The sequence below is a fragment of the Hipposideros armiger genome, unplaced genomic scaffold, assembly GCF_001890085.2.
Source record: "Hipposideros armiger isolate ML-2016 unplaced genomic scaffold, ASM189008v1 scaffold_292, whole genome shotgun sequence".
NCBI classification, from domain to species: Eukaryota; Metazoa; Chordata; class Mammalia; order Chiroptera; family Hipposideridae; genus Hipposideros; species Hipposideros armiger.
The window spans coordinates 1,547,852-1,561,069 of NW_017731642.1; the positions used below are offsets into that span (position 1 = coordinate 1,547,852).

The 13,218-nt window shown below is 38.9% G+C and overlaps 1 protein-coding gene across 3 annotated transcripts in view; it reads left to right on the forward strand.

The window, feature by feature from the left end:
- The window catches only part of LOC109391427 (armadillo repeat-containing protein 2-like), a 118,432-nt gene that overhangs the window by 100,058 nt on the left and 5,156 nt on the right, over nucleotides 1–13,218 (forward strand). For 2 of the 3 annotated variants that reach the window (XM_019658982.1, XM_019658983.1), the window contains 3 exons: nucleotides 1,620–1,752; nucleotides 2,102–2,262; nucleotides 7,376–8,412. In XM_019658982.1, the coding sequence (XP_019514527.1) occupies nucleotides 1,620–1,752; nucleotides 2,102–2,262; nucleotides 7,376–7,533 (452 nt within the window). In that variant the 3' untranslated portion in view covers nucleotides 7,534–8,412. Of the gene's footprint in view, nucleotides 1–1,619; nucleotides 1,753–2,101; nucleotides 2,263–7,375; nucleotides 8,413–13,218 lie in introns of those variants that run through there. The other variant, XR_002125802.1, reaches the window with a different exon arrangement.

Sequence of the window (13,218 nt, forward strand, 5' to 3'; positions counted from 1 at the left end):
TAGAAGTATACAAAATAATGCCATTAAGGTAAGTGTTAAAACATGCAAACAATCTTGGTTATTGTTTATGTAACGTACATGTAGTAATGGTATAAGGTATATAATGGTATAAGGTACTTGGAACTGATAAACTCTACATTTAAGACAGACGTTACCTTTGGAGGGAAAGGAATGCCCAAAGATATAAAATTTGACCTGTGATGTTTTAATTCTTAAACTGGGTGGCAGGCGCACAAGAGTTTATACTAACCATCCTCTGTCTCACATATTTTATGTAACAATAATAACAAAAAATATGTCAACGTAAGAAACGTCCTAACCTGTAGAGAATTTTTATAAGCGTTTCTTTGAGCCAAACCGACCACATATGCAGGGGAGAAAGATTTCAAATGCTCCCAAGAATGACAGTTTTGCAGTTTCTTTTATGCGTTTGAGATTAAGGAGGGAACATAAGATTACATGGAGGTGGGAGAAAGCAAGGTGGGTATTGGATTACAGGATTCTGTGCTTTCTTAAAGGTGGTTATGCCTTCGAGGGGTATCAACTTCTGGCATCTCAAATGTGTGTTAACATAGACGCACATGAACAATGGACAGGGCTGACTAAAACCGTTCAGTTAAAGAAGTTATAGGCCTGGGGCACAACTACCCACCATGACCTGTCCAGTTAGCAATTTATGATTTATTACAACACCCTTTTTTATCCACAGTTACCTTCATGATAGAAAATTTAGGTAATAGATATATTTTTTTAAAAGCACAGAAGCAGCAAACTGCCTCCCATCATCTCACTACCCAAAGAGATAACTGTTCACATTTTGATGTACGTTCTTCAGTCTTAACAACACATGTCGATGTGATGCAGACTCTGCTAAGCTCGCTGTTCAACCCACCGATGGGGCCAAGGTCAGAATAGGGTGGCCGCCTCTCAGGTGTGCAGGAAAACGGGAGCAGGCAGAGCACACACATCCCTTCTCCCCAGCCCTTGGCCCAGCCCCTGCTGGGGACAAGAAAACAGGACAAAGAGTTCCATTTCCTAGGAATAAGGGATGCCAGTTCCCAGAGACAGAGACCCTGTGCCCACCTGAGACACCCCCTACTTTGGAAGTCCTGCCTTGCCACAGGCTGGTTTCCAGCGGTCTGAGCATGTCTTCTGTGACCCTGGAAGGCTTCAGGGAAGATCTCCACAGGAGCCTACTCCGCTCCCCCAGGGCTGTGTATTGAAAATTGCTACTGGAGGTTCAAAAAGGCCCTTGAGATGTTAAAGATGAATTTCACCTGTTTGGCTGGTAGTCCGTGGTTCCTTCCCTCCTTTCCACCGGCAGGGACTCTTATCACTGCCTTGGAGAAGGAGCTGCTGCCTGGATCAGATAGAGCAGTATCTGGGGACAAAGGACCTGGGGGGTCGGGAGCAGGTTCTGGACTTGGTAGGTGTCGGCTAACGCACTGCTGGGCAGTGGGAAGGGATGCTTTAGGAAAAATGGGCTAAATCCCCTAGTAGGGTTTCCAGTTTTGCAAGCCACTCCCCACTTCCCCTTTGCCCTTTCTCTTTATTGTAAGATAAGATACAGCTGAGAACCCTGGGCTTCACTGGTCTGCATTTGTTCTCTACCCTCCCAGTACACAAGTTCATGATGGCACTGCTGGATGCTAAGCATCAGGATATTTGCTTTTCTGCCTGTGGTGTTCTTCTAAATCTCACTGTGGATAAAGACAAGCGTGTCATCCTAAAAGAAGGAGGTGGCATTAAAAAGTAAGTTTTAAGGCATGGAGTTCCAACTTTCTCAGGATTCAGAGGACATAGTTTTCCAGGGAGTTTAGGGCCCTCTAGTCATTCCTTCATGGAAGAGGTATTTCAACATTTGGAAGTGCCAAGCTAGGGTTTAAAATAATTAAGTTCCGCTGAACACTTAAAATAATTGAGAAGTAGATGATTGCTACTTTGTTGTCATTTAAATTTGTAGATATAACATTATTTTAAATCATTGACTTATACATAATACATGTTAAATATTACAGGAGGATAATCATTGTTGTGCTAAAAATGTAAAAATTAGAGATCCTGACCTAATAACTTCTCAATTTGACTTTTATTAACCCAGGTTGGTGGATTGCTTAAGAGATTTTGGTCCTACTGATTGGCAGCTGGCCTGCTTAGTTTGCAAAACTTTATGGAACTTCAGTGAAAATATCACTAATGCTTCATCATGTTTTGGAGATGAAGACACCGACACACTCTTAGTCCTGCTATCATCATTTTTAGGTAAGACTCCTGACTATGAATCTGTGATTTTTATCAGCGTGAGATAAAAATATTTTTTGCATGACCTGTATGGATAAAGATTGGTATGCATTTGGGTGGCTATATTTCTATAAGCAACAATAGCATGTTAAAAATGATAATTTAGAAATATCTGGAAGAGGCTGAATATTATTTACAATGGAGGCACAAGGACTTTTAACTCATTGGACACTGTCATGATTTCTGTGACTTTTTTTTTTTGCATTTTCTGTAGATTGCATAAATACAAGATGTCAGCATGAATGATTGTTGTTGTTTAAAAATATATAGACATTGTTGTAATTGAGAAAATATGGCTAAAAGCTACTCTGAATTAAGTAATGCTTTTAAGTGAATCGACACGTTTTCATTAGCAGCTGTGTTAATTATCATGCGAGGAAGGGTCCATGAAACTATTTGACTTTACAGTGGAGTCCATGTTCTTGGAACGTAGGAAATCACTGACAAATTAAAAGTGAGAGGATAGCATCTTCCATTTTAAAAGTTTCTATTTTTAGGGTAATTTTTATCATCCTGGGTTAGGTCTAACAACAGTGATTGGGGTCAGTAAATGAGTGTTTTCAATAATTCTTCTCCCAAAATGGAGAAGTTGCCCAGCCCAGCAAGGACGGGTGGAAAGGTGCTGTGTGATTTGGAAACTGGGGGTTCAGGAGGCATCATTCCATAAGAGAATCTCTCAGAACCTGTCTTTTCATCTCTAAAATGGCTGGTAATCCCAGCCCAGCTGCATGAGTCATGAGGATCAAACATCCTGAGAGCACAATGGAAAGGCCAGGAGGCTGTTCTGAGTTCAAGTCCCCGTGTTAGTGCTTACAAGTTTTAACCTCTCTCCATTATATTTTCTCATCTCTAAGATGGGGACGATTGATGTCCATCTTGCAGAGTTGTTAGGGTGATAAATAAGCAGATGTGTACAAAGAGCCTGGTACAGTGCCCGTCCTCAGAAAATGGTTGTGGACGCGCTTCGCAAATCCTAAGTGTTGTAATGATATGTTATCAAACAGGAACTCAGAACCATAAGTTCTTTGAAAGAATCAGGTTTGCTAGGTAGATGTGAAATGTGCTTTGTCCAGGTAAACATAATGTTGTGCCTGTAAGAGTAAGAAAAATGGCTCCGTGGACGTTACGTTTCTGCCAGGTTGCCAGGAGCAGAAGTACACATTCAGCTTGCCTTGATTCAATTCTCAACTGGGCCAGAACATTGGAATCAACTGTGGAATTAAAAGCAAAACAAAACGGGACAAAAAAACCACTTATCCTGGCCCCATCCCCAGGAATTCTGATTCAGGAGCTCTGGGGTGAGGCCGATAATCTGTGTTTTTAAAAAGTTCCACCGGTGAGTCTGCTCTGCAGCCAGGATTAAGAACCTGTGCCCTGGATAATGAAGGAGTTTAAGGGAAGGGCGCACAGAGACCAAGGAAGCGAGGACACGAGCACGTTGCCCAGGGCCTGCCAGACAGGACCTGCGAGGCTGTGCCTGACGGAACCAGAGTCCACAGTGAGTCCCTCAGCAGCAGGCATCATCGGCCCGGTCTCTGCCATTATGGAAAAAGCCCTTCCTTTCCCTCTTTCCCTCGAGGATCCTGCTTGGTCATGGTTTCAACTATGTTGAGGCTTCTTGCTGCACTCAGTGTGTGTGACTCTGTCTCCTCTGTTGTTGGCTCACTTTTCTCTGTCTCCCATTTGGTGAAAAGATGTGATTGATTCTCCTGGGCTGTTGGGCGGCAGCAAGTGAAATGGTTATGTGGTTGAGAGTGGACTTGAATTTCACTTCTTTTATAAAGATAGCTAAAAAACAGGCCACTCTGAACACAGGATGAGCTGTTACATAACAAAGCCCCATGTTGATGTGTGAGCACTGTTTTTAGAAATAATGGCAAGGCGATTGATAAAGTACTAAGTTTTCCTTGACGGGTGACTGGGAAAAATAAAAGGAGAAAGTAATGGTCCTCAGCATGGTTGGGATGTCAGGATGTTGACCGTCTTTTTAGAAAGTGGTTTAAAAAGAATGTTGTCTAAAACTTCCTGATGTATTGCAATCACTTCTTATGAACTCATTAGGAGTGTGTTTTTCTTCAAGTTTTTAAGTGGTGTGCCCTAGCACACGAGTCTACCATGGGCTTCTCTTGGGGGAGCTGGCCACCAACTGGTGGTCAGTGTGTGGAGTTTACTATTGTGAATGTAAAATACACTAGGCTTTGTCATTGTTGTTGTTTTTATGTTCATCATAAGGTACGTGAAACTTTGCATCTCGTTGTGTGACAAGGGGTAGAGTGGGGCCCAGTGTTCAAGCTGGAAGATCACACTGTCCAGCCTATGCCAAAAGCCAGCCCATGCCTCTGCGACGTGTGAGGGCTGTGCCTTACAAGAACATAGGACAATAATAGATTCTTCAAATAGCTACCTGGTGCTGCACAGAAAGCTAGGAAATAGTGCAGTGAGTTGGGGAAGCTTTTAGGCACTTGAACTATAATGGAGATGGTGTTATAATGACCACTGACAAATGTTTTGTTTTGAGTTCTTTAATCCTTTCTAATACCTTGCCTAAAATTCTAGTATTTGGAAGTGTGCTGTACCCAAAGAAAGCTTAAGAAGTATTGGTTTTCTAAATCAGTGCTTTTCACATTGTGAGCAGCATCTTCAAAAAATGAAGTAGCAAAGAAAAATTTCGGAATACATTACATGTCGTAAGGATAAGTGTTCTATTATGAAACATTTCTTTACTTGTATATAAATATGTAAGCATATGTATACAGTTATAATGTAACATGTATTTCTTAGATCACGGTCAAAGTTTAAAAATCATAGATCTAAATTTTTCTTCATTAGGCTCTGCCACTCTGCAATACAGCTTCCAAAACGTAATGCCTAGTGTAATATGGCATTTTTATGTATTTGTTGTATTTACTAAGAATCTTCAGACTGCTTTTCTCTTACCTGTAACTATGTGGCCAGTTTTATTATTTTTTCTAATCCAATTTAAAATGAATAGGGCCTGAGATTAATCATAGGCTGAGCCTCAAGAAAAGTTAACATAATCTTGACGTTAGATTGAAAAAAACCCTCCAAAAAACCAAAAACACCCCAGCAACCAGCATAGCCAGCTTTATTTGTGAAATAAGGAAATAAACGCTTACTTCTCTTAAAAACAAAAACAAAAGCACCAAAATAGATATTTGCTAAAACAACCAATGAACCAAAGCTTGGGGCAAAAGAAGAGGCTATGCATGGGCAGCCCTCAGCCCTGAGCATCCTGGGAAAGAAGGCCATGAAACAAAAGAATTCACTTTCATCTCTGAGACTATTTCTGTTTACTTTGCTTGTTCATTCATTTCTTTAGATTCCACGTATAAGTGAGGCTTGATCACTGTACACCTGAAGCTGATGTTGTATAATATTGTATGTCAACTATAATTGAATATATACATAGTAACGGGATGTGGAGTATAATGTGGGAGTGGAGTCAATGGAATTGTAATAGATATGTATGACATGGGGGGTGGGGCAGCAGACTGGGGGAGGGGAGTTGTCACTTTGAGGGTAAAAAGTATAACTATTGCACTGTTGTACACCAGAAACTAATTTTTAAAAAAAATTGAAAAAAGAAGAATTCACTTTTAAACAAGTTTAGTGCTCAGAAAACTTGGAAAAGAGTGAGCAGGAAAAAGACCTAGAACTCTGAAACCACTCAAGCTCACAGATTCCTCTCGTCCATAAGTAACCCAATGGGAAGGGCTTTGAAGGCATCAAACACTGTCCCATTCCCATCCCCCCAGGGACCTGGTTATGGCGTGGGCGGGGATAGCCAGGTTTGTTTACACAGGTCTCCATGGAGCGCTGTTCTAAAGTGTTTGTCTGCCTGGGACTTATCTCGGAGCGGCATACCTACCTGTCCACTTGGCTGTGAGGAGAGGAGGGGAAGGTACACACTGGGATTCCAGCCTCCCTTATCTTATTCTGGGTGGTGACACCAACAGCAGCAGTGCCAAAGGACGCAGGTGTACACATATACTCATTGCAGAAGATTTGATGTAAACAATAACGAAGCATTTTATAATAGGATTTTAATTAACTCTACGAAGAAAGTTTGCAGATTATGTAAGTAGCAGTATTTGTGGTCATTTTAGGACTTAGTGGTCACCACTTAGGAAGGCTGCCTCAGCTACAGACCTGGGAGGTGGCAGAGCCAATCTTGTGACTGGCAAGCCTTCCCACTGGGGCGTGAGGCCCAATATAAACAAGGAAAAAAACTCAGCGCAGGTCAGCGCAGAAACCTTAGTGTCCATTTATCTTCCTGCTTGGGTGAATATATTATACTTACCATGTCCACAGAATTCAGGGTGCCCTTGGATTAAGAAGCAAATTAAAATTGTAAGTTTGCTTTTTTTTTTTACACATGCTTTTCTGCATTACCCATGGATTCACTCGGGATTCTAATCCCCCTTGGGGTCCTCAAAGCCTCCCACTTTTCACTGTTGTGGGACACAGCATAAGGGTGTGTGTGGGGGGGTGTCTTTTCAAAGAAGTATGTCCAGACTGAGTTGAAGCCAGCAAAGCCAGCACAGTTGATTTTCAGTCAAGTTCAAAGCAGCAAATTCAACTGCGCTACTTTCACAAAAGATTTCCTGACTCGTTTTGTATCTGTCAACCACTGAAGCAGTTAACTTTTCTAATGTGCAGATAATGAAGTAACCTGTTAATACTGTGTTTATTCTGAGCAATTGTGATCTGACTTTTGGATGTGGACGTAAACACTAAGAGATTTGTTGAAATAAGAGCTCAGTGCAATTTAGAATATTTTTGAGAAGATTCTTGTCTGTTTTAATGAGACTAAAATATACTATTTTAAAATATTTGTAAAGAACAGAAGAGAGTAAAGAACTTCAATAAAAAAGACTTTAAAAACAAAACCAGAAAAAAAGCCTTTGAGCTCCCTAAATCTTATCTGTGTCATATTGGAATTAGGGATGACCCAGGATGAAGACCAAAAAAAAAATTAAAAAAAAAAATTAAACTTTATTCAATAAGGTTATATTTCCAAATAATTGCTGTAATTTTAATTTTTCTGATACAGATGAAGATCTGGCACTGGATGGCAATTTTGACCAAGACCTAAAAAACTATCACAAACTCCAGTGGGAAACAGAATTCAAACCTGTGGCACAGCAGCTTCTAAACCGAATTCAGAGCCATCATACCTTCCTGGAAGCCCTGCCTATGCCCGCTTTCTAACATGATGCAGATTAACACCAGAAACAGGAAGTCAGGTCTCCTTCATTCTTAAGAAGTGGTAACAAGCACGAACATTTTTTTTTTTTCCAGTATTAACAAATATTGAGTTTTTCAGGTACTGGTGTTAGTGAGTAGTCAAAGTATTTTAAAAGAAATAAGCATTTCTTTTTATTAGGTATTATGGGAAAATGAATATACATGTGCTTTCTGCTATGAGAAATGTAAGATAAAAATATATGCATGTTTTTTTCTAAGTAAATGACTTTTTCTTTCTATTCTCTCTTCAGTAATTGAGTTCTAGTCTTAAAATCCTGATTTAACAATTCTGGAATTTAAGTGCTTATCAGTTCAGTAGCTAAACGGTTCAGTGAAGACTGTCAGATTCTGTATATTGAAAGAATGGAGGTCAACACTATTAGGAATACATCACTACATAAGCATCTGTATTAATTCCTGTTATCCAATAACAATTTTCCAGTTAGGCACCAGTATTTTTGTGGTTCTCATATTATAAGAAGGAGTAAGCAGAAAAAATTTGGGTTGACCACTTTGGGCCATCTACTCTTTCTTCATTAAGTAAGTAAAATAGATGAAAAGGGGAGTATTTTACCGTTTTTCTTTGAAATATAATCCCTAGACCAGACAGTCCTTCAAATTATAACTCTGTGTCACTAGGGAGATGATATAATCTGGTAGAGAGAGTGTAGGTTTAGGAGTATGCCAGATCTGGGTTTGAATCCTAGCTTTCCCCTGGTTGGGCCCTGGACAAGTAACTTAATTTCTTTAGCTTCAATGGTAAAATGGTAATAATACCTATTATAGTGTAGTTTAGAGAAAAAAAAACCACATTAAGTGGGCAAATTGCCCAGTAGTGTCCGATGTCTAGTAAGTACTTAATAAATTATAACATTATGATGGTCATTATTTTATTAGTTGGCCATTCTTTGTGTAGAATAAGTTTGGCCTTTGAATTAATGATAAAAACTAAATAAATTGAGATTACTGTTATCCTATACCAGTCAAATGAAGATTTGGAAGTAAAGTATGTTTACTACTCTGCTTGGAAAAAAGCTGTTATTAATGGTTCATCTCTTACCGTACAAAATACCAAGATGAATGGGATGAAGGCAGGCATCCCAGATGGAACAGGTTCTCAAAGCCTATTGGGAAAAATCTGAATTTCCAGGAATAGATTTTCCAAGGGTTCTTCTAATCTGAGGCTCATCGCTGATTAGGGCTCAGCAAAATTGCTGGGGACATTCACCTTATTATAACCTGTCATTTGTAAGTATGCTAGTAGATTCACCCCAATAGATAACATCTTTTTTTTTTTTAAGATTTTATTGGGGAATTGGGGAAGGGGAACATTCTGTTTTTCCAGGACCCATCAGCTCCAAGTCAAGTTGTTGTCCTTCAATCTAGTTGCGGGGGGCACAGCCCACACTGAGCCATGCGGCTGCCCGTCAGCAGCTCATGGCTGCTCAGCTCAAGGTGCTGTGTTCAATTTAGTTTCAGTAGAGCGCAGCCCACCATCCCAGGCAGGTGTCAAACCGGCAACCTTGTTGTTAAGAGCATGTGCTCTCACCAGCTCAGCGGCAGCTCAGCTCAGGCACAGCTCACTGGCCCATGTGGGAATCGAACTGGCGATGCTGTTGTTCAGAGCTCGCGCTCTAACCAACTGAGCCACTCGACCAGCCCGATATCATTTTGAATATAAGGAGCTGAATATTTTATCCATAGTGGGCTACATATTCTACTTTCAGTGAAAAAGATAAAAACAAAATTTCCCCCTAAAACAGCTCTTCAGTATTTATAACTAATATAATAACTCATGGTGGAATACCATTATACCCGCTCTCCTACATACTAAATTCTTCCCCCTTGGACTCCTGTGCAAGCTGGACCATTTGGAACTATCTACCTGCCTTAAAAAAATATTGTAAGAAACACAACATAAAATTTATAATCTTAACCACTTTTAAATGTACACAGTTTAGTAGTGCCAAGCATATTCACATTGTTCTGCAACAAATCTTGAACTTTTTTATCTTGCAACTGAACCTCTGTATCTATTAAACAATTTACAAACATTTCCTCCTGCCCTCGGCCCTAGCAACTACCAGTCTACCTTCTGTTTCTATGAATTTGACTAGTTTAGATATAAGTGGAATCATACAGTCTTCTTGTGACTGGCTTATTTCACTTAGCATAATGTCCTCAAAGTTCATCCATGTTGTAGCATGTGACAGGATTTTCTTACTTTTTAAGGAATATTTTCTTGTATACACACACACTTCATTCATTCATTCATCAATGCACATTTGAGATGCTTCTACCTCATGTCTATTGTGAATAATGCTGCTATGGACATGGGTGTGTAAATACCTTTTTGAGATCCTGCTTTCAATTATTTTGTATATATACCTAGAAGTGGAATTACTAGATCATATAGTGGTTCTGTTTTAAATTTTTGAGGAACCCCTATACTGTTTTTCATAGAGGCTGCACCATTTCACATTACCACTAACAGTGCACAGGGTTTCAATTTCTTCACCTTTTTGCTAACTACTTGTTATTTTTCTGTCGTTTTATTTTTTGATAGTGGCCATCCTAATGGGTGTGAAGTGATATCTTGTGGTTTTCAGTTGCATTTATCTAATAATTAGTGATGTTGAGTATCTTTTCATATGTTCGTTGGCCATTTGTATATCATCTTTGGAGAAATGTCTATTCAAATCCCTTGCCCATTTTTTAATCAGGTTATTTTTTTTTCTTTGAGTTGAAGTTCTTTATATATTCTGGATATTAACCTCTTATGAGATATGTGATTTGAAAATATTTCCTCCCATTCGATATGTTGCCTTTTCACTCTGTTCATTGTGCCCTTTTATGCACAGAAGTTTTTAAGTTTGATGTAGTATCATCTGTCTGTTTTTAATTTTGCCCTTGCTTTTGGAGTTATATCTAAGAAATCATTGCCAAATCCAATATCCTGAAGATTTTCCTCTGTGTTTTCTTTTAGGAATTTTATAGTTTTAGTTCTTACATTTAGGTCTTTAATCCATTTTAATTTTTGTACATTGTATAAGATAAGGATCTAACTTCATTCTTTTGCATGTGAATATCCAGTTTTCCCAGCACCATTTGTTGAAGAGATTGTGCTTTCCTCATTGAATGGCCCTGGAACCCTTGTCAAATATCATTTGTTCATGTAATGAGGGTTTATTTCTGGGCTCTCTGTGCTCTTCCATTGGTCTATATGTCTGTCTTTATGTCAGTACCACATTGTTTCGATTACTGTAGCTTTGTAATTTGTTTTGAAATCAGGATATGTGAGACCTCTAACTTTGTACTTTTTTCAAGATTGTTTTGGGCCAGCCGAGTGGCGCGATGGTTAAGAACTGGCTTGGGACGCCAGAGGGCCCCGGTTCGGATCTCACATGTGAGGGCCAGTGACACTGCCCTCCACAGCTAAGATGCTGAACAGCTCAACCTGGAGCTGGGCTTCTGTGAGGCGACGGCATAGGCTGCAGCCCCTGTGGTAGTGGGTTGCCATGGGCTACCATATGTAGCCAGCAGCCAGCTGCCGCTGTGAGCGGCCGTCCAGAAGCCGGCGACTGATCTGTCTCGCCCGGGAAGAGCGCAATGATGGTGCCAACTTGGGCCAGTTAAGCAATGTCCTCCAGAACTAGACTGAAGAACAAAACAACAGCAACTTTTCTGTTCCCCTTTCCCCAATTCCCCAGAGCTGTATCCATCCCAATTCCCCAATTTAAAAAAAAGAAGATTGTTTTGACTATTCAGAGTCCTTTGAGACTCCATGTGAATTTTAAGATGGATTTTTCTATTTCTGCAAAAAAAAATGGCATTTTTAAAAGAAAATGGCATTGAATCTGTAGATTGCTTTAGGAAGTATTGACATCTTAACAATATGAAGTCCTCCTGTCCATGAATACAGGATGTCTTTGCATTTATTTGTGTCTTCAATTTTTTTTACAGCAATATTTTGTAGTTTTCGGGATACAAATCTGTCTTCTTGGTTTAGCTTATTCCTAAGTATTTATTGCTTTTAAAGCTATTGTAAATGGAATTGTTTATTTCCTTTTCAGATTGTTCGTTTTTAGTGTATGGAAATGCAATTGATTTTTGCATGTTGATTTTGTATCTTTAAACTTTGTTGACTTTATTAGTTCTGTGTGTGTATGTGTGTGTGTGTCTGTCTCTTCAGGGTTTTCTGCATATAAGATCATGTCATCTGTAAACAGATAATTTTACTGTTCTTTCCAATTTGGATACCTTTTCTTTTTCTTGCCTAATTGCTCTGGCTAGGACTTCCAGTAATATGTTGAATAGGAGTGATGAGAGGAGTGATGAGGAGTAATGAAAGTAGGCAATCCTGCTTGTCTTGTTCCTGATCTTAGAGGAAAACCTTTCAGTCTTTCATTGAATATGTTAGCTGTGGGCTTTTCATATACAGCCTTCATTTCGTTGAGGTAATTTCCTTTTACTCCTAGTTTGTTGAGTGGTTTTTATCATGAAAGGGTGTTGAATTTTGTCAAATGCTTTTTCTGTATCAATTGAGATGATTGTGGGGAATTTTTTCCCTTCATTCTATTAATGTGTTGTATTACATTGTTCAACTTTTGTATGTTGAAACATCTTTGCATACATGAATAAATCCTACTTAATCCTTTTAATGTCCTGTTGAATTCTCTTTGCTCTAGTATTTTGTTACAGATTTTTGCGTCAGTATTCATCAGGGATATTGGTCTGTACTTTTCATTTCTTGTGTTGTCTTTGTCTGGCTTTCGTATCAAAATAATGCTGACCTCATAGAATGAGTTTGAAAGTGTTCCCTCTTCTTCAATTTTTTGGGAAGAGTTTGAGAAGGATTGGTGCTAATTCTTCTTTAAATGTTTGGTAGGATTCTCCAGTGAAACTCTCGGTCCTGGGCTTTGTTGGAAGGTTTTTGGTTACTGATTCAGTCTTGGTAGGTTGAGTGTTTTGTTATCCAGTTGGTGGTGTACAGTTGTTTATAGTATTCTCTTACATTCTGTTACATTGGTTTAAATGTTCCCTTTTTCATTTCTGATTTTATTTGAGTCTTTTATTTTTTGTTTTATTATTTTAAAATTTTGTAAAAACAATATTTTTAAATTACAGTTGACATACAATATTAATATTAGTTTCAGGTGTACAACATAGCAATTAGACATTAACATACCTTACAAAGTGATCACCCTGTTAAGTTTATTACCCATGACACCACAAATAGGTATTACAATACTATTGACTATATTCCCTATACTGTACTTCACATCCCTGTGACTATTTTGTAACTACCAATTTATATGTCTTAATCTCTTCACCTTTTTCACCCAGCCTCACAACCCCCCTCCCATCTGGCAACTATCAGTTTGTTCTCTGTATCTATGAGCTTCATTGTTTTGTTTATTTTGTTTTTTAGATTCCACATATAAGTGAGATCATATGGTATTTGTCTTTCTCTGACTTATTTCACTTAGCATAGTACCATGTAGGTCCATCCATGTTGTCACAAATGGTAAGCTTTCATTTTTTTATATGGCTGAGTAATATTCCATTGTAAATATGTACCACTTCTTTTTCCATTTGTCTATCGAAGGACACTTAGATTGCTTTCATGGGAATATCTTGGCTATTATA